The sequence below is a fragment of the Ostrea edulis genome, chromosome 3 (assembly GCF_947568905.1).
Source record: "Ostrea edulis chromosome 3, xbOstEdul1.1, whole genome shotgun sequence".
Taxonomy (NCBI): Eukaryota; Metazoa; Mollusca; class Bivalvia; order Ostreida; family Ostreidae; genus Ostrea; species Ostrea edulis.
The window spans coordinates 94568045-94591111 of record NC_079166.1 but is presented as its reverse complement, the minus strand read 5'-3'; the positions used below and the strand labels follow the sequence as shown (position 1 = coordinate 94591111).

The 23067-nt window shown below is 36.0% G+C and overlaps 1 protein-coding gene across 2 annotated transcripts in view; it reads left to right on the top strand.

Moving 5' to 3' along the window:
- Positions 1-23067, top strand: part of LOC125675812 (uncharacterized) — a 133162-nt gene that overhangs the window by 96140 nt on the left and 13955 nt on the right. For both annotated transcript variants that reach the window (XM_056159464.1, XM_056159465.1), the window contains 2 exons: positions 4156-4650; positions 16087-16335. In XM_056159464.1, the coding sequence (XP_056015439.1) occupies positions 4156-4650; positions 16087-16335 (744 nt within the window). The remainder of the gene's footprint in view (positions 1-4155; positions 4651-16086; positions 16336-23067) is intronic.

Genomic DNA, 23067 nt, shown 5'->3' with positions numbered 1-23067 from the left:
TAGTAGTGTAGGATATTAAGTATTTAGACTGTAGTAGTGTAGTATATTAAGTATTTAGACTGTAGTAGTATAGGATAGTAAGTATTTAGACTGTAGTAGTATAGGATAGTAAGTATTTAGACTGTAGTAGTATAGGATATTAAGTATTTAGACTGTAGTAGTATAGGATAGTAAGTATTTAGACTGTAGTAGTATAGGATATTAAGTATTTAGACTGTAGTAGTATAGGATAGTAGGTATTTGTTACACTCGTAACCCTATACATTGTGTCTAATTCTCATTAAAAAACAACAATTTAATTTTCACGATTTCAAAACTTAGGTTTAGACTTTGTACGGACACATGAAATATTTTAGGATTGCCCTTATACTGGGAAATCCCACAGGTATGTAAATGGTAAATACGAAATAAGAATGAAGGTAAGTTCTACGTCACTGGTGTTTAAATATTACCGCTTCTACGCAACACCCTCTTTCTTATCTTATTTCATTTTTTACAGTTGGTCAAGTGATATCTAAATTATTGAATAGATTTTTTTTATACCAAATGAGGTTAAATCTGAAATTATCTCAAATTGTGTACCTCTACCCTTTCCTTTCCGGAAATGAAGTTTAAGAGATACTGTTAGCAGAGATAAACTACTGACATTTCTATAGTTTAAATGTTACCTCTCTGAGAATTCAACATCACAACAGTAGAATGTTTCTATGAGCCATTTAAGTTTGATCTACAGTATGTGCTCTTGTAGTTGACCTTTTCGCACTCACAATGATTGCATAAATATTTAGTTATTTTTCATACATTTCTTTTAATAACTGGACACAATATATTATATTTACACATTTTTTTTAAAATAGAAAATGATACAATTTTACAGTATAATACACCAAATATGTTTAAATATCAATTTCATTTTTCAATGTGTATGTAGGGGGTAAGGGTGATTAATTCCATTATAACATTTTTCTAAAAAAAAATGCACCCACATCAAAATATCAATGCTGTAAAATGTTTCAATTAAATTTTGATTTACAAGAAAAATTCAAACACAATGATTCCAGTTATAAAATTAGTATTTCATCATGTCCACATATTTATTATGAAATGTTTACTGATATGTGAAAGAAGAAAAAATTACCAACAGTGAAATTTCTTTTATATTTATGCAATATTATTGTTTTTATAAAGGCGTGTGTATGGGATACATGAGTATGTACTTGTTTACTTTTAAGTATGTTGCACAACGTCCACTGCTCTGGGCTCGTATGTACATTAATGGTTCAAGCTAAGTCCCAATTCTGCGGTACTGTAGTTTTTTAATATCCGGAACTTAATCGATCATTTTATATGAGGTTGTGTGTGGGGTGGGGTGAGGTGGAGTGGGGGAGGGAATATGTCATCATCACTGTATATGAAATACGTGTTAAGATATATATAATATAATTTATCTATGTAGGTATTTGAATTAAACGTTGGGGGATACGTTTGCAGTATTTTAAAGGGACATGAATACGATTTGAGCAAAATATTCTCAAATTTAATTTTTTCCTTTGTGATGTTTTTAATGCTTAACTACGGTATTTCTAATGGTCAACAAAATTCGAATATTTGTTCTCCAGGTACATCAGAGATAGATATCTCAGAATTCTTTGTTATGTAACAAGTCTCGTGTCATGCTTTTGTTTACATAGGTTGAATATACTAGTCAAAGTTTCATTGAAAGCAGATTTTTTCTTCAATTCACAGGTCAATTCTGAATACAATTAAATAGTTTTTAGTGTTTGATACATCTCATTTTGTTTTTAACATGCTATTTTCTATTAAGGCATCTATATGTAAACAAAAACATGACATTAGCCTTGTTTACATAACAAAGAATTGCGAGTGCTGTATCTCGCTTGTAACTCAACGGCTGATAGTCAAATTTTGGTTGACCATTAGAAATACTTTAATTAAGCATTGTAAACAATAAAAATGGGAAAATGCAATTTGAAAATGTTCAGCTCAAATCCTGTCTATACCCCTTTAAATTGCATTGACCACCTTGATTTTATCCATTGTGTTGCATCGCCCAGACACATTCCTTGAAACGCTCTACTTTACCATTTTCCCGATTGCTTTCCGTGCGTTCACTGTTCACCAATCGTTAACCGTGCAATCATCGTTCATTGTCATTCGGAATACTCGAGGTCCCTGGCTTGAAACCTGTTTCCTATTAAGTCACTTTACTATTTACTTTCATTTCTGATGTGAAATTAATAAAATGACTCAAATTTGAAGGGTGTTTTGAAAAGGGGAATGTGAGTTCTCGCAATAAAAGTAATTCCATAATTCAAAAGATATCCTCATTTATTTCTCCGAGAGTGAAAACGATTATTGCATCTTTTATCGTTAATATTTTTCTAAACAAGCGACCACGATATACCTTAATTTTGAATGTTTGTGGTACTTCACTTACAGCACGTGACGTCTCAATTTTAGTGAAAAATTCTCGACAGGACGTAAAACAAACAATCACTCAATAAAAAAGAAGGGTCTATAAAATATATATTACTTTGGAAGTAAACAAAAAATAACTAAGTAAAGAAAAATGAACGTTGCCAAAGAGGTGGTTCTACGCTGATGATTTATGGATATAAACAATAACCCAGTTATCAAAAAGGGGGGAGAGTAAAGATTTGAGAAGGAAAAAATTGGAAATGAAAGGTAATTGCACATACAACCAATGACCTTGCCCTACATTATACATATAACTCTTCTATGTACCTACAAATACATTCAGGGGATGCTTACTCCTCCACGGCACCCGATCCCACCTCTGGTTTGTCCAGGGTCCGTGTTTGCCCAACTATCTATTTTGTATTGCTTATAGGAGTTATGCGATTTACCACTGTTTGTTATCTTCGAATTTCATTCTTTGAAATGAAAGCAATTTCTTTTAAATATATATATATATATATATATATATATATATATATATATAATTATATTCTACATGATTTCCCCACCATATTTCTTGAAACGTATTGAATAAAAATGCCACTTTTCATAGAGGCTTCCGTAAATCAGACTGAATTTTTCTTTGTTTTTGCATTACCTAAAAATGAGTGTATCTGTAAGTGCCCACTGTCTTGTTTGAATGATGATCATTAAATACATGCTAATCACAACCTGTTTATACATTATATATAATTTCGGATTCACTGTACCACTGCTGAATCAAGACGTTATTTGGTTTTTCAACAGTTTCCTAAGGTCGTTGCCTTGTTTACCGATTAATGTACGTACAGTGAATTTGTCATGATTTTTAAAATTGAATACATTTTTAAAGAAAATGTATTACTTTCAACTCAGGATGATATCCCCTTAAATAGACCTACACTGAGTTGACTTTTCTGAGGCTTCTTAACAAACAAAAAACTCCCTACATTTGACCAAAATACCGTTTGCATTGCATATATGTAGCAGTTAAGACAATTAGTATGAACTATAATGCAGTTTACATGAGGTTAATACGGAATTCATCGCAATCACACCTGATCCCACCTCTGGTATATTCAGGGGTCCGTGTTTGCCCAACTATCTATTTTGTATTGCTTATAGGAGTTAAGAGATTGATCACTGTTCGTTATCTTCACCTTTCAAATGCTATCGCGTTGAAGAAAACAATATCTAATTATGGTGAGAATAAGAGCATGATTGAGAAATATATAGGTCAAATTTGTTGTGTAAAAATGTGTCCTTGTGGGATCTCCTATGGTGTAATATTCTGTATAAAACGTTATATAATAGAATTGCATATACATCTCTGTTTAAGCATTCACTTAAACATTGTTCTAAAGATACATTTTCAGCTCACTCCCGAAGGTTGAATAAACAATTAAATCTATAATCAAATACAGACTTTTCTTTTCATCTTTGGAAAATGCTATGATTTCTAGTTTTAATTTCAGTGTACATTATTTGATTGATCACATTGATATTGTTACCAGGGGGTTCTTACTCCTCCTAGGCATCTGATCCCACCTCTGGTGTGTCCAGGGGTCCGTGTTTGCCCAACTATCTATTTTGCATTGTTTGTAGGTTTTATGAGATTGATCAATGTTCGCTATTTTCGCCTTTCATCATATAACGTTCATTATTCCAATATTACAGGTCAGCACCACGACCGTCCTCCAGCTGAACGTTGTCTCCTGTACTGTCTTCTGATGGTGGACGACTACACCGTCAAGGTCAAGGACGAATCTCACATCAAGATGTACAATGCGATCAGAGAACGATACTTTACAAGCCTACCTGTTTGTGATGAAATCACCGCCACTAACAGTCCTGAGGAAATCCTTCAAACAGAAAACGACGTGATCAAGTTTAAATCAGACGACATCCGGCATGACGTCATGTACGCGTTTGTTACGGAGTGTCTGGTGGAGGACAGTGATCTGAAGTTTTTCCTGACCACGGCGTCACGTCACATGATATCAGAATACTGCCGGTCGTGGGATTATAAGAGGAGTGAGGGAGAGAGATGTCTGTATATTCCGAATAATCCGGATGAGATGTGCAAGCTGTTCATAGACAGACTACAGCTGGACATCCTCACACACTGTACCGTGTCAGACAGGATGATTCATGACAGTATCACTAAACGTTGTAAGTATTTATCACAGAACACCTGTAAAGTTTTCTCAGATTAAACCGTTTCTACAGAAAGGTCATAACAATGGTCATAGATGTAGAACTTAACTGTTCTGTTTGAAAACATTATTGTAAACGTAGTTATCTAAAAATAGTATACCTATTTATGTTTTATTATCAAGCATATCGTCGTTATATCTAAAATCAGTGATATAGTATATTCTTTTATCTATTTCGCACACCCGTTAATTTAGAAATGCATACGAATATCACATGCGCATTACTTTACTTTGTATCAAATGTTACCGCCCTGTAAACGCTGTTTAATTCGAATTAATCTAATGCGCATTATTTAACTTCGCATTAAATATTATCTCCCTATTAATGCTATTCAATTCTTTTTGATTTAATGCGGATTATTTTACTTCGCATCAAATTTAATGCAAAGTAAAATTTAATGTGCATTCGTGTGAACAAGGCATGAAAAGAGGGAAATACATGAATGTGCGGTGTGACACAATCTGTAGCGATATGTTCCTGATGGGTAGATTGTATCCTTACTTCAGATTTTAACGTTAAGGTATCTAAAACATTCATTCATGCCACAGGGACTAAGCCCGTTTTGAGCCCGAACTCTGTGATACCATAAATATAGAAAGGGGTCTAACTCTGACTCAGATAAAAAATTACCCACTCGCTTCAAATGTCTAAAAAATCAGAAACTAGATGTGATAAGCGTGATTTGCCGGTCTCCTTGAGTAGATTAATGTTTGAACTACAGCCCACGGGATCTTCAAATAACAGAGATATACCGTGTATCAGGGGTTTTCCGCGTGTATACAATTTCCGCTTTGTTCGCGACGATTTCCGAATCGCGGAAAATAAATCCGCGTAAATTTGATACAAAGTTAGCTTTTATGATAAAGTTATACGGCCAATCTACCCTGCACATCTCAAAGTCTGTCGAAATTCACAACTATGAAAACAATGGCCTTCATTCCCCGATTCTTGATTTTATTAAATAAACAACTCAGGTTTTCTTAATTAACCTCATGCGACCCTGTGTTGATTATACGTTAACCAGATGATAGCTTGGGTATAATAATTGAGTCAATGTGTCGACTAAACATTATCACAGCCTAACTATTACCCGTGCATTTTAAACCGAAAGTGTTAGGAACAATAATTCCCAGAATAGTCATGCTCGACTGAAATCGAAAGTAGGAATCGCGTTATAATCGAAAAATATACAGTCGTTGAATAAAGGTAACATTTCGTGAAATCACACGAAAATGTAAAAATCACGGTCGTTGGTCGCGTTAGACAGGTGGTTGTTTAATACAGGTACAATATATAGGGTGACGCCTTGCGTGGATTATTACGGTCACATACTCCATGAGTCGCTTATTTACTTGAATATAAAGAAAAGTGCAAAATCGTTGTGTGATCAGTAATTCAGAAATCGTGTAAATCGTTTCACCGACTGAATTTTTTGCATTAAAAATTAAGAGTTATACTTTCACAAGCTGGTTTCTTTTATAAGTTTAAATAATCGTGAATTATATTTTCACGATGACTTTGAAATAGTGAAAATTTGATTCGAGTAAATTTGATACACTATTCTAGGTTCTGATTCGTGGAAAAAAAAACATGACGCGGAAAAAACCTGATATACGGTACGTCATCATTCTCCCGATTTCACGTGTTTATTTTTACTAGGACTTTTACCGGTCCAGGTCATCGGGTGGATTCTCGCCTATGACAGTAGCGAAATTCAGACTAGTGTGGAAGATTTCAGACTCATCAATTAAAATGTCACATGAAATATACGCTACTTACTTCCTCATACTTTAATAACTTTTAACACAGGCATATAGAACTGTCATATTTACTTCAATTTTCATAGGGATACGCATGCACTGTACAAATTTCAGCCAACCCAATATTTGTAAACAAAATTGTGGTTAGTTAGGTAGGTTAGTTGTGACTAATGTAAATTTACATACAGTTTAATGATATTGTTATTCGATTCCCGGTCTGATCCGTTGCATTTTCTCCCTTCCTGTTACACATTTTTTTTTCATTTTAGATTAGAACATTCAACGTATTAGTTATGCTAAGTTATAGTTTGCTTAAGAATATTGTTATTCAAGAATAATTTAATTCTTATTGTATCCTTTTCTCTGATTGGTCAAATTCCAATTGAGGTACGCAGGCTATTTTTGTATAACCTAGTTTGGTATGGGGACTCACCGATTGACAACCAGAAGCCGGAACTATTTTTTCCTCTCTCTCTAAATTTACATCGCATCACTGTTTTCAGCCTTAGAACTATGGAATAGAAAGTCAACGTGTACAATAAGATACTTCGGTTTGATACACATGTTGTTTTCTCGTTGTCAATATTAGCATCTGCTTGTACGCAAATCACTTTTGTAAAACATCTTTCTCTGTAAGTATGGTAGAATAAGAGATTAAAACAAAGATATTGTATTCCAATTAATGATTTTCCAAGCATTACCCTTTTCATTTTGAAATACATTTCTCACAGGGGGAAAAAAAGGGGGGGGGGGTGTTGTTTCATTGCTTGATCCGTTTTCAAGAAAGCAAACAAAAATTCATACGTCACATTTTATCACATGACGTCAGATACATTGACATGTGGATCGCGATTTGTCACTTGCTTACACATTTCCCACATTTTCTCACTCTGTCGGAGACGAGCGACTTCAAAGTCGATCTCTAGCTTATCTCTAAAGGACAGCGAAATACGCATTGCATACATAGTCTACACATATTTTCTATCATGACAAATTTCACCTTCGATACACTATTTTGATAAATGGCTAGGTCCTGTAGAACTAAGATTAAAGACGGCGACCTTCACAAAGACGCTTCGTGTCGTTTTTGCTAAGTGAATCATTGCGCGGCTCAATTGACTTGTATTTTCCGAGTTTATGTACATTTTGATAAACGAAGGTTAGAATCTTTGTCTCTTGCATTAAATTATAAGGAATGACTTTAATTCTGGGTTAATTAAAGTCATTCCTTAAATATTTTAAAAACAAATTAATTAATATATCTGAATCAGACATTTCACATATATATATGTTTTATCATGACGTCATGCATATACGCACAACCAGATTTACATTTTGCATGTTTAATTATCCATTATTTTTCTTCTTTCATTATCGAAAATTGTTGGCTGCAAAAAATATGAATTTTAGAAAATAATGAATTCGGAAATCGGCTGTTTTCGATACGCAAAGTCAATATTTTGCATGCTGTAGAACTGGAAAAAAAACTTTTGCATGCAACAACCAGAATTATATTTTGCATGTTTAATTATCCATTTATTTTCTTCTTTCATTATCAATATGGTGTCGGTTGTTGGCTGCAAACAATATGAATTTTAGAAAAGAATGAATGCAGAAATCGGCTGTTTTCGATACGTAAAGTCAATATTTTGCATGTTATAGAAATGAAACAAACTGTTCAATCATTTAACCTCAGAAACCTTACTTACTTTGTTATTTAATAAGTACATATATGTCCAGTCAAACAATAAACGCTTTACCTATTTTACCATAAAAATCTGCACATTATAAATGCAGATGATGTATGCCTTCCGAGTCACGGAGGCGGATCAAAAATGCACCGTATGGTGAATGGGAGTTATTCTACTTTCGTTTTTAAAGGTCATGGGAATATGTTTGGACGTCCTGTTTTTTTCAAAATAAAATTATTTAAGAATAAATTGAATTTAAAACAAATCAAATCAAAGACACGCATATACCTTTAATAACTGGTATTTATTTTCTTCTTACAAAAATCGGACCAAAATTCGTTCCTTTTCGGCAAAAATGGATACTGATACGTTCTATCACAAGAGCTAAATAGTTGGGATGTCTGAACATTACTTTTTTTCGCTAAATTTTAAACTATCTTTAATACAAGTACATGTGTGTATATAATATGTAATACATAAAACTTATTGCTAATAATATTGACGTGTTTGTGGGGTTCTTTTTTTAAAACGCAGTTCTCTTATATCAATTTTAACGTACATTCATGTATGTATATGGTGCATGTTGAAATATTAGATATTACTACACTAGTAATTAGATATTGATTCCAGAGGTTCTTAAAACGTTTTAAATTAAAAATAAAATATTTATGTCTCCCATTGAGACGTGGTTTCTTTAAAACTTCGAGCACCTATGATCGATTCGAAACTTCGACAATTGTTGTGGCAGATTTTTTTCTATATCGGATATGTAATAGATGCACATTTACAGGTACAAATATATTACAATGGCAATTGGGCAGGATGTATATATAGATATAAATATCCAGACACCGTATAGTTTCAGGGAGGGGTCGCCCCTCCAATGGGGGGGGGGGGGGGCTGATGTCGACCATGTCCTTGCTATGGGAACAACTTGACCAGCCTGATGACACTGATAACTTTTCACAATCTTATAAAATATACAATATATTTGTTGTAAAGATTGTTACAATTTTTTTTATATTTACCCCCTCTCCATGATTAGGAAAACTGGGATAATGGTAAGATGATCTCTCTCTCTCTCTCTCTCTCTCTCTCTCTCTCTCTCTCTCTCTCTCATTCATGTCAAAGTATTCTGGATATGCCTGGCCCGCACATGAGAAATGAGAATGCATGTATGATAAATTCATTTTTTTTAAAAAGGGTCCATTGTAGTTACAAATACTGTCTCTTGGAAACAGACAGGTAGCATCATTTTTCGGAGGGGGGAGGGAAGTTGAAGGATAAGTTGGTAGTTAACTAGGAAATGCAAAATAAACTTTGTCTGATGTTCGAATTCTTAAATCGTCGGGGGGGGGGGGGGGGGGGTATCCTTCGCTACATGGGTTCAATTCATAATTTTAAGCCTATTTTCTCATGCAATACTACTATCAAGTATATGGGGGGGGGGGGGGTGTCACTCAATGTATCCTTATTCGCATATGAAAATAACATATGATCATCGAGGGTGCGAGCACTCAACCAATTCAATATTTTCAAGTTTACATTTTTCTCATTCAAACTACTATAAAAAGAGTGGGGAAGTGCCCGGGAAAAGCAGTTAAATAGGCTCCATTCTGTATACACGTACTCAAACAACTTACCAGAGTCCATTTGAAGAATAACTAATACCTTTTCCGGATATGTACACCTTTGATGTGTTTACATCAGTAAAACTAAGCAATGCTAGATTTAGACTGAATGTCGGTGTATGCAATGACATGCCCACCGACTGATGTAATTTTCATTTATCAGAGATGAACACTACATGGAGAGAGAGAGAGAGAGAGAGAGAGAGAGAGAGAGAGAGCTACTCTTTGTTGACCATTTAGGGGAATGTAAAGCTATAAACACAGACGCATTTTTGTGAGGTTTTTAAATATATTTGCTATATGAACTATGCCATATGAAGTTACATGCATAGTTCCTGATGTGTGTTGCTGTACCCAAGAAAATGATATCCCATTCATGAAACATAAATTTGTATCGTTTAGTACATGTACCACGCTCTATTCAATATATTTTGTAAATACCCACAGCATGCAGACATATTTTATTCGTATGTACTGTAACATGTATATTACATACATATATAAGTACACCTGCTACATAGTCCTTGGTGTACATGGCATAAGAAGTAATTTAATCCAACTCTATACATGTTTTTAATCCAAGTGTTTATATTTATGATTAAAGAAAAAAAAATCAAGAGCCATATTACTTTCCAAAACTCAGTTGAATAGGAGGACATCGAAGAGCGCCTTCGATTGATTGATTGATGTTTTCCGCCACACTCAACAATTTTTCAGTTATCTGGTGGCGCCCAGTTTTTATTGGTGGAAAAGAGAACCCAGATACAATGTACCTGGGAAGAGACCACCGACCTTCCGAAAGTAAACTGGGAAACGTTCTCACTTACCAGCGCGAGCTGGATTCGAACCCGTGCCGACAGAGGTGAGAGGCCGTGTGATTTTGAGCGCGATGCTCTAACCACTCGGCCACGGAGGCCCGCGCCTTCGACAATATGATTGCTTTTTACTCAACATTTTTTGGCAAATACAGGCATCATTTTTTCTCACTCTAATCAACACAAGATTCTTCCGCAAAATATATATGGACACGATAAAGTTACATGCAAATGCATAATGTATTTTCCGTAGCATGCCAGTTTTTAATAGTCTTTGATCCCAATGAGTATTTTAGTATAAAAATTAGAATTATAACGTTTAGAAAAATATTCTAGAAGAATCGGGGGATTGTAAATCCTTTAAGGACGATGACGTTGTTCCGAAAAATCGACCTTCGGAAGACAGCGTCAGAGTTAACAATGCAATATCGTAACGTTATTTCCTCAATATCAGCAACAAATAAATGGTACATGTTATATATGATTGAAACGAGAAGAATATCACCTTTCTACCTGCAAAATATGGTTGGTTTTTGAAGCTCGGCCAATTTTGGCTAATAACGGCCCAAATGTCCTTTGTGTACCTTACATTTTGCTTTATAATGACTATGAATATTTTCATTTTCTATCTATCCATTTTCTGTAGGCGTGTGTGTGGGGAGGGGTATACTCTAGCAAGTTTTAAACCAATGAACCAAATTAAGAGAAATGATGATAAACAATTAAATTATCTGAAAATCCTATTTATTGGTATACTGTTTCTATATAACCAATCATAGGGTCAAATGCTGTCTAACGCTTTTCATACCGAATGTTAGACCGTTCTTGGCACACTGATTTTGACTGCATATAACCCCGTTTACCTGATCAAGATATAGGGCTCACTGCGAGTGTGATCGGTCGACAGTTGATGCTAACTCATCATAGGCACCTGATCCCATCTCTGGTGTGTCCAGGGGTTCATGTTTGCCCAACTATCTATTTTGTATTACCTGTGGGAGTTATGGGATTGATCACTGTTCGTTATTATTCGGGGTATTAATTCCAAAAGAACAGTTCTGTTTTTTTGTTTGTTTGTTGGGGATTTTTTTTGTTTGTTTGGTTTTTTTTTTTACGTTTCGGGTCGTATGGGGCTTTACGGAATATTTTAAGGTATGTTTGGACACAGTTATAGTAGGAAAAAATGTAAAAACTATTTTTATCAAATTTATGAGCCAACGACAGAAGAATACAACTATTTCAGGCCTCAACCGTGGGCAGGTTTTCTTTGTGTCGTAAATCGGTGGTTTTTTAAGGGATGAAACTGTAGCTCTCTGTTTCGTCACAATAGTTTTCAAAGAGTTACAGTTCTGTAGCTAGCTAATAGAATGTAACCAGTTACAGTACACAGATTTGCATTATGCGCTTTCATGTACTTGACACCCCCAAATAAACAAAAAGAAAAATAGAATGATAGCTAGGGTTAATCTTTCATTTTATCAGGGAAAAAAACCTTAAATTCAATCATAAATACAACTCTCACCATTGAGATTCTGCCTGTATTGTGACAATGAATGTAATCATACCAGATGCAACACGATCTAGCCGCTGCCCTGTATCCAACTGCAAGTTTAAGAAGTCTAATTGATAAAAATGATTTTAATGTTTACGTTTGAACATCTAGGCATAAATCTAGTATTGAAATCCTAAAATATACAACTGCCTTGACGCATCGAGAAATGTGTAATTCATTGGTAGAGAAAACTTCCCTATCCAAATATTACTCACACAACCACGACTGAGAAGTTTCTGAGATGGCCAGCACTAAGGGAGGTGTCATGTTGTTCATAGTTTTATAACAGACTAAAACTTACCTGTATAATGCGCCATATCGTAGTACTACCCAGAAACGTTAATCATCATAAAGAGCAGAACTAGTTTTTCAATTCTTCTAAATAATGGTGTCATTAGTCTACAATTTCTATAACGCACAAGACAAATCCGTGTAGCCTTAGTTTTCCGTGATGATTGACATCAAATGAAGTCCCTATTGACTGACACGTAGTTAAAAGTGGCTGCCATCTTGTCTTGTGACGTCATACAGTGGCGGATATAAGGGCTACCCCCCCTAAATTTTTCAAATTTAAGGTAAATCGTGGTATCTTGTTTAGAAAAATTACTGAACAATAAAAGAAGCAATAATTTCCTCCACTCTCGGAAAAATAAATGACAAAATGATTTCTTGAATTACATTATTGGGAGAACTTAAAGCGAAAGACAACCCAAAACATTTTTACATGATAAATGATAGGATTGATCATATGATAAAGATTTGTCTTACAATTATGTTGATATATGGCCTAGATAAGTTTCAGTACTAATTTGAAAACGTCAAAATTTGAAATTTCCGCGATCTAAAAGGTGCCATGATGGGGACTCTTTTGTATTCAAGACCACAAAAATCAACAGTTTTGACGCCACACTGTCCGTTCCGGTTTTGATGAGATTCTAAGATCATCTACAGGTGCTTGGGTTCAGGACCCCCCCCCCCCCTCCCCTTCTGAAAAAGCTACATGACTTGAATTAATAATGTTTACTTGAAATTATTTCTAATACATGTCAACAACGTCTTATATACCCATAACGTCCAAAATAATTCAAAATAAGCCCCTTTAAAAAAATACCCTCTCTAGTTATTATAACAGAACTTACAATAACCAGTGAGGGTACTTTTTTTAAAGGGCTTATTTTAGATTAGATGTATTTTGGACTTTATGGGTATGCAAGACGTTGACATGCATTAGAAATATTTTCAACCAAAAAATTAAATAAATCAACTCATGTAGCTTACTCGGAGGGGGTGGGGGTGGGTCCTGAACCCAAGCACCTGTGATATCATCAAAGATGTGCATGTGGTAGATCTTAAGAATAAATAGACTGATGCCTTCCTGTCAAGCTGTTAATTACACTAAAGCGAAGGGGTGATGTGAAAAAAGGTTGGATGTTTTTTTCTCTCGAAATTCCCTACTCAACCAAGTAATTTGAAAAGAAAAGACTAAGTAAACTGCGGATCTATCATTTGCGTAATGACATGTCAAGTTGAGGTTCAAGACATCTGTATGAATAACGTTTACCGTCTGCCTTGTCTGCGACTCGACTGAACGTCTTCTTTTCTCAATTTCTTCTTGCGAAAGAACGGGCTCAAATCTATACGGCTCCAAACTTAACTGTTCGTGACTTGTCATGTTTACAGTGCTGCTGATGAAATAAACCGGAATAGACGATGTGACGTCATAAATTAAACTTCAATGGCCACTCTCTTAGCGGCGGGTAATTTAAAATACATGATATATTAATATTGATTTAATTGTTAAGCAAGGGTTTTGTTGTTAAAGACTGTCAGTTATGATATGAGTAAGTAATACTTTATTCATAAAAGCACCTATGTGGTTAGGATTGCCTTTCCCTTTAATATTTTTTTCGAAAAACCCTTAAAATTTGTGTCATTTTACTAATTTCACCTTACCAAAAATGATAGAAAATAGTACAAATTACTTAAACAGGAGACATTTTTCAAAATAGTGAATTAAATTTCCGACTGAAATTCTTGTTCCTTCTTCCTTTCATTTATAGTAACCATATCCTTTCTAGGTTTTGGTGAGGTAAATAAAAGAGCGGGGGGGGGGGGGTCCGATCCTACACCCCCGCTAAATCCACCACTGGCCGAAACAGTTCAAAAGAATTTCATTACTTATTTTGATTAAAAAGTGTTTCATTCCGTGTAGACATCCATATATGCATGCAATTCTTATTCATTTTCTTTCTCATGGGAGTTATGCTTCCTTTCCTAGTTGACCTTTGTCAGTCATGTTCTTATCAGCACAACCTCGCTGGAACCGCTGAACAGAATTCCATGACAATTTATAGTTTCGAGGACATACTGTAGAGATACATACTTTCACAGGAAATTGTTATAAAATATTTTCTAAGATTTATGCCCTCTTTGAGGTTAAAAGTGTGACCAAATTTGAATATACTACTCAAAAAGTTTGTCAGCTCAACTCTTGAAACTGCTGAACAGAGTCCCATGTTTTGTAATTAAAAAGGACATAATGCGTGAATGTGCACAATTGATTGATTAATGTTATGCCCCGTCGATAATTGATCACTGATATTGAGACGTCATCAGCTGTAGGTGAAGTGCCACAAATAGACCTATGTTCAAGGCCGAAGAATTGGGTTTGTTTATAGTGCCAACGCCTGCCACGACACGGGACCTTCGTTTTTAAAGTTATATCTGAGATATCCGTAATTCCTACTTTTAAATACCGAGCTTTTTACGAAGGAACAATCAGTACGTATCTTAACGTCTTAAGTTTGACACGGCCATGGTACGAACGGGATTCGAACTCACAAACGACCATCCATATCTCAACATGCTGCCATTCTTATAAACGTTACAATGTTGAATTTCTTGGGCGGAACTCGTACTGAGAGTGTCATTGTTGCTGATAATTGTTCTTATTGTGCTCTTGATGCTGATAAGTTCTGATAATCAATGATTTGTTTCCCCGTTGTTACTGATAAGTGCTGATAAATGCAGAGGCTACCAATCGCCTTATACAGGAGGTGTACAATAGTCCACAGAATCAATACACTTGATGAGACAATTATAACGATACCAAACACTAAAATGTATGTGAACAAACCTTATTTTGAATATTTTCAAATTAAAATATTTCTCTAATTTCTTGCTCAAAATATTTTCATTTACTTTTTTTAAAACAAAAACTATAGATATGATTACATATTCTCTCGCGTCTCTTTCAATATATATATATATATATATATATATATATATATATATATATATATATATCTCAAAAACTCTTATTATACACTCTAATGATATTTTCCCTTGTGCATATTCTCCCTGGACAATGAATTACATAAGAAAAGCATCGTTTTTTTTGTATGAAATATTCATATATTATCCTGTCTCATTCTATATTACATCCTTTTTTGTCCTCCAGGCGACAAAGAAAATAAATGCAAGGTGAAGATGACGAACAGTGATCAATCTCACAACTCCTATAAGCAATACAAAATAGATAGTTGGGCAAACACAGACCCCTGGATAAATAATATGAATAAATAATCTTCATTTTTAAAGCCGGACATAAAAACAATGAACATTAGCGATATACTAACTCACATGTCTGAGTGGGTGATCACCGTGCCTTCTCACATACAACCACTGCCGATCACGAGTGTGTTAACCATACATATAATCACTAAACGTTTCTTAAGTTGCAGTTTCGGTTTAATTCCATCATGTTTCCTTAAACAATTTCAGCTTTGCCCAGAAGACAACTATGCGTGCTAGCCCACCACCTACAACCATCCGTCCCATTTCTAATCCATAATAAGACGTAATGATATAAATAACTTCAGCATATATCTTAATAATATGAGTATGCCTTTATGTTATATTGATGTGTATCTTATCATATAGTGGGAGTCCCTGAGGAAATATTAAACTGGGACCAAGAGGCCAGAGAGCGGTACGTGGAGTACGCCAAGAGAGGAACACAGACGGTCCACCACGCCAGGGGGATGATCGTAGGATGTGCCGGGGCCGGCAAGACCACGTTACTGAAACGTCTGCTCAGATGTAGTGACGCAGATATAATGGGTGTGACGTCAACGAAAGGACTAGAGGTCCATGAGGAGATATTCGAAATTTGTAATAATGAATTAAAAGGTAACTAAGACAGTGTATACATGGAATAATTCTAAACGACACGCATTAATATATAATGATATAAATGAAATATAGAGTTATTCTACAACTTGTTAATGACAGAATTGGTTTATTTTGCAAAAAGTACAATAGCACAATAGTAGTATCATTTCGCAAGTATTTCCATGAGTAAAATGTGCTCACTGTTATACTGGCATTAATGGGGTGGATATTTGTTTATGATACAGTGTACAAAGGTGTTCTTCCGCGGTTTGATAATTGTGGATTATTTTATCATGGATATCTGTCTGTGATATACCACACAGCTGGGTGATAATTGTGGATTATTTTATCATGGGTATCTGTCTGTGATATACCACACAGCTGGGTGATAATTGTGGATTATTTTATCATGGATATCTGTCTGTGATATACCACACAGCTGGGTGATAGTTGTGGATTATTTTATCGACTCGGCATCATGATTTACTTTTTGTGCCGAACAGTTTGCTTCCATTATCATTTAAGATAAGATGGTTCGTAAATTGATACTCGCTGATAGGTATTAACCATTGCTTTTCAAATTACATACTTTGGAATTTCATGTCCGCCACAATTCTCCTAGAACTATTGATTTACCATTGTGTGAGTAATCGCCTCATTTTAGACTTGTGAAAAATACTATATATGATAGGTTACTTGGATTTCAAGGTGTTGTGATAAGATGGATTCCATAAAACAAACAAACTGATAATGAAGACTTAAAATGTATCAATATTTATTCTAAAAACAAAAAGGGGAACTACTACTGTAAAGAGATAATATTGCATTATAGTTAAGAGATCCTTTTGAGATGAAGAAAAAATGATTATAATGTTAAATTACGTATTACAAGCATGTTGTTTTTAAGGTTGATCAACCCTCATGTTATGTCATAGATTTTTGCAAACATCTTTATTAAATTAAACTATGTGCATGAGAGAAATATATCTTTCAGAGTAATTTTATTCACTGAATAAAATTTTAAATAATGGTAAGCAATTAATATTGACAAAAATTTAGATTTTCGATCGATAATCTTGATTAATAAAAGAGTTAGCTTCATGACCATGACCTGACCTAGGGTATGTTAAATTTACTTAGACGAGCTATTGTGCTAAATTAAACTTAATATACAGGACAACCAGCCACAAGACATTTAACATACTGCCTGAATTGAATAGTGACCTTGAACTAATATCTGAATAGACCAGTAGGTGTATCGAAGCTGAACTGGCTGCCCTGTAATCCCTCATAGGCTGCTTAGCAGCTGACTGCCCTGTAATCCCTCATAGGCTGCTGAGCAGATGGCTTAACAAGAGTGATACAAGTTTAATATTTATTAATTGTAATCAGAAACAGGATGCAGATTTACATATATGGTGGGAAGGGTAGCATGCATTTTTTGTGGGTAACTGGGGAGGCGGCAAATGTGCCAGTTTGACTACCAAAGTAGGGTCAACAGAGGGGGCCCTATGTGGACAGAGGTCCCCGAACCTCAACGGGTCCCCGCGTTCTAAAGGGGGGGGGGGGTAGAGACCTCTGCGCATCTCACCTGTCTCCTGCGTGCTACCTGGTTTCATTAGCAAGTGCGGAGCAAGCTTGTAGACCCTTCTACAGTTGTCGCAACATGCACCAGCCTGTAGCATCCCCTCCCTGACTAGGAGATGGATGTGGCCCCGGCTATGAACTAGCTGAGAGCCCCACGAATTAAACTTTTGTAACTTATGCAAGAAATTACTATTATTTTCTATGAATATCCACTGACCCTTGACCTATATGTACTTTAGTGGTCGTCTGGAGGGTACACGTGGAATACCTGTCCCCTGCTTTAGTAGTAGGTGGGAGGCGAGCCGGTTTTGGCGCAGAATTAGTTATTAACTACCCCAACACCGTCCCCAGTCCGCCACAGACATTGTAAATTAAAAGAAGCAAATGCTGAAATAGCAAGCAATACCACGTAATTGTATGGGGACTGTTAATAATAGATAAGTAGCATTAAGTTAGTAATTCGCATAAATTGACACCTGTGAGATTCTTGGTACCTAAAATTGTGATCGTGATGTAGTGAAATCCGTGAACCCCCTGTGGCTACGAATAGCGATGCCTACCCTGAAACTTTTGAGCCCAATAATGCCTTGCAAGTAAACCTGACGAGATAATGTAGTGGTTGGCCACATTGCAAATTGAAACTCGTGGTAGGTTGAGGTACGAGCCCTGGTCTATGCTGTGCCGACATTTTGGCACAGCCAGGGATACCTGAACGTTGTCCAGGTACACCTGTATATGACATGCATAAATAAATAAATACAAAATAACGCGACGTAACAGACTAATAACAGAATGGGATGAATTAAGAGTAACCAAGCATCGGAATTTGTAGCATGATCTGACAATCTGATGTCCTGTGCTTGAACGCCTCGCTAGCCATGTCTATGGAAAGGTCATGAAACCTACGTTTCCAAGTACATGTACCTTGAATCATGAATGGCACTTTGACCAAATAGATACAATCAAAATTGTGTCATAGGTTTGGCATTTGGATACGTACTAATAGAGCACCGGCAATGCTAGGTATATTAAGTGATATGAATTTAGATTTGGTTGCTGCCAGAAATGTATACAGAAACTAAGCCTGGGTATTGGTATGTCCTACGAATGCTTTACGAAGGCGGAACTGCCGGTAGTATTTGAACTATGTGAATATTAATAAGGAATTTCAAATCAATGCAGCGACTCACCAGGTTGACTTTGAGAAGGGATTGTAACGTTTGTCCGGGATTAGACGTCAATCGCCGGTTGAAATGGTACCTCCTGCCTTCAGGGGAGGACCAGCCTGCCGTGCTTCACTGTCTGGTTGGCATGCCGTCCTTGTCTCGAGCTCAAGTCCCGTGGAGATCCGGGTTAGAAAGCTCCTCAGAACTCTTGCTTGTTGTAAGCGGCCACCAAATTAAACCGAGGGTCTGGATCACAGCAGGCGTGGGTGGTGGCACGATAAAAATCGCTCCCCGCTAAGCACCCGAAAACACCGAGTACAGGCCAAATTTTGGAAACCCATCGCCGACAGTGGTGATGATTCTATTCAGGTTAACCTTGAGAAAGGAGAATAGCGTTCGCCGGAGATTAAACCTCTATCATCGGAAAATGGGTATACTGCATTCAAGGGGGGGGGGGGGGGGGGGGTGACCATAACGTTGTCGTGCTTCACTGCCTTAGCTGGCATGCTTTCCTGGTCTCGGACTCAAGTATCGTGGGGATCCGCGTTAGAAAGGTCCACAGCACCCATTGCTGGTTGTAACAAGCCACCATATTAAACCGAGGTTCCGAGTCACAGCAGGCGGTGGCACCATAAAAATCGCTGAGGCGGAGGCTCCACGCTAAGCGGCCGAAAAAACACCGAGCGCAGGCCAAAGTTTGGCAACCCATCGCTGACAGTTGTGACGATTCCATTCATGGAACGTTTATTGTATTGCTTATAGGAATGAATGTATTGGTCACAGTTCATTATCTTCGCCATGGAAAAAACAAAACAAAAACATATCAATCAGTATTGCTTCTATCTGTCCCGGTTTGGCTTCATCATGTCGTTGCACTGGTAAAGGATTGTTTGGCTGCGTAAACGATTGTACGATGTTAATAAAATAACTCGATGGCAATGGATTGTCTTTATGATGATTATTTTTCACAATGTGTTCAATCTGAGGTTTGAGCAGAATGAAAAGTTAACTCGTCCCCCGTTAGGCGGATTTGTGTATGTGGCGAGATAGTTCGAACCAGGTTTATTTCGTAAACGGTACGAACTCTAGTAGCCAATCTTTATTAATTGTGGACTATTTGATATGCATAAAAAAATCTTGATTATTTATCATTTAAAAAATGTTGTCAAGGGAAATAACTCTCATGCTGATATTTCCTCTACTACATGTCTATTATACAGGATTTCTTTCAAATCCACCATTAATTCAAACACATTTATGAATTAACTTTTTTTTTTAACTATTGACCTCTGAAATTTGACATTTCAACAAGTTTTTATATGTCCGTCTTTAGACGGAACGTACTATGGTACAGCGATGTCTGTACGTCCGTCCGTCCGTCCGTTCATTCGTCCGTTCGGGGTTTTCTCTTAATAATTTCATTTCCCTTTCACATACCATGCTGAAACTTGCTGTGTGGCCTCTTTGTGGGTCGCTCTATATCATACTGCAATTTTGATCCATTTCGACCTTTTTTCCAAGAGTTTTGCCCCTTTATTTGGAAATGATTATTATATGGAGGGTACATAATTTGTCCGCCCTACTCCTCCACAGTTTTCAAGTGGGAGCCTTCTTATTATACCCACTTCAAAGAAGAGGGGCATATTGGTTTGCACCTGTCAGTCGCTCGGTCAGCCGGCCGGTCGGTTGGTCGGTAGACCACATGTTGTCCGCTCAATATCTTGAGAACCATTCACTTGATGATAATGATATTTCATATATGGGTTGGTTATGAGTAGAAGAGGACCCCTATTGTTTTTCAGGTCAAAGGTCAAGGGTCAATCTAGTCTGGACATAGCAATATAATGTCCGCTCAATACCTGGCGAATCCTTTTTTTGAAAAACATCAAACTTAGCACACGGGTACATCCTAAGGAGTAGGTGACCCCTATTGATTTTGAGGTCATATGGTCAAAGGTCAAGGGTCAAACTGGGCATAGGAATATACTGATCATTCTATGTCTAGAGAACCCTTTGCTTGACAGACATCAAACCTGGTACACCAGTACATCTTCAAAAAAAGAAGACCCCTATTGATTTTGAGGTCACATGGTCAAAGGTCAAGGGCCAAACTGGACATAGGAATATACTGTCCGTTCAATATTTTGAGAACCCTTTGCTTGACAGACATCAAACTTGGTACACTGGTACAACTGCAGGAGAAGATGACCACTATTGATTTTGAGGTCACATTGTCAAAGGTCCAGGGTCAAACAGGATATTAGAATATACCGTCTGCTCAATATCTTGAGAACCCTTTGCTTGACAGACATCAAACTTGGTACACTGGTACATCTTCAGGAAAAGATAACCCCTATTGATTTTAAGGTCACATGGTCAAAGGTCAAGGGTCAAACTGGACATAGGAATATACTGTCCGTTCAATACCTTGAGAAATCTTTGCTTGACAGACATCAAACTTAGTGCAGTGGTGTATATTCAGGAGGAGATTACTCCTATTGATTTTGAGGTCACATGGTCAAAGGTCAAACTGGACATAGTAATATACTGTCCACTCAATATCTTGATAACCCTTTTGCTTGACAAACATTAAACTTAGTACACTGGTACATCTTCAGGAGAAGATGACCCATATTGATTTTGAGGTCAAAAGTCAATTGTTGAACTTGACAGTGATATATTGTCTCCTATATTTTAAGAAATGTTTGCTTGATTGACACCAAACTTGGTACACTGGTACAGCATAAAGAGTAGATGGCCCCTATTGATTTTAGGTCACATGGTCAATTCACTCCTGACATAGGAAGATATTGTCTGCTCAATATTTTGAATTGATGATACTACTATCAATTAAATGATGTGTGTGTATAAAACCCTTTTCAATTTTGCACCATGGGGGCATATGTGTTTTACAAACATATCTTGTTTTGTAGTGTGTTTGTATGGGTATTGAAGATGTGCATGTGGGATTGATTTTGATTTTCTACAATTTTTGAGAACATTACAGATTGTTGAACTTAGTCTATTTGGAAATTAATATTCTATGGAGGGTACATACTTTTTCCGCCCAACACCTCCCACAGTTTTCAAGGGAAGACCATCTTATTTTGTGGAGTGTTTGTATGGGTATTGAAGATGTGCATCTGGGAAAGGATTTTGATTTTCTTCCACTTTTGAAAACAATTACAGGTTGTTGAACTTGGTCCATTTTGAGGAAATCTAGATTTTTAAGCCAAGGCCCTTTGTTCATATGAAAGTTTGTCACAGCCTGATGATGGCTGATAATACCTGAAGCAAAGTTATACAAATTATAGCACAAGAAAAACACCCTATGTAAGAATTTTACGGGCGTATTATGTATCGTTTGCGGTATTCTTGTTATTTATTTTAATTATTCTGTATAACGAACATGTGTGATTTTCTGATGATAAGATATATTTCTGTTTTTGTACGTTTGACATGTTTAAAAATATGACAACATGATCATTTTCGTCGGTTATTAATTAAATCTAACAATATCGAATTGAAATCTATACAGTTGTTCCACTTTCAACCATTATTATTGATAAATCAGATAAAGATCGATCCATCTTAAAGGACATACTGCACGTTACTAAAAATTTTATTTATTTATTTTTAGCAAAATCAATTATTTGTTCTTAAGGTAACGAATGTATTTAAATGTAATTTCAATTTTGGGTAGTTTTCGAATTTGAAAGCGATGGAATTTAAATATTGATATATGTATATTTGCTCTCGATATTTTACGCGCCATTGCGTGTGACATCATATACGACCTTATGCGACAGAATGAACCACCGGTTAGTCTTTTTATAAACGGATTACATGTGATTAACCAACAAGTCAATGTAATAGAGCATGCCTAAACGTCATGGGTTCAATTCTATATCTGTCATGTTTGGAAGAAGATCGCTTTTAATTTTCCGATTTTTAATATTTATAAGATAAAACACGTTCTATTTCATTGTTCATAGTG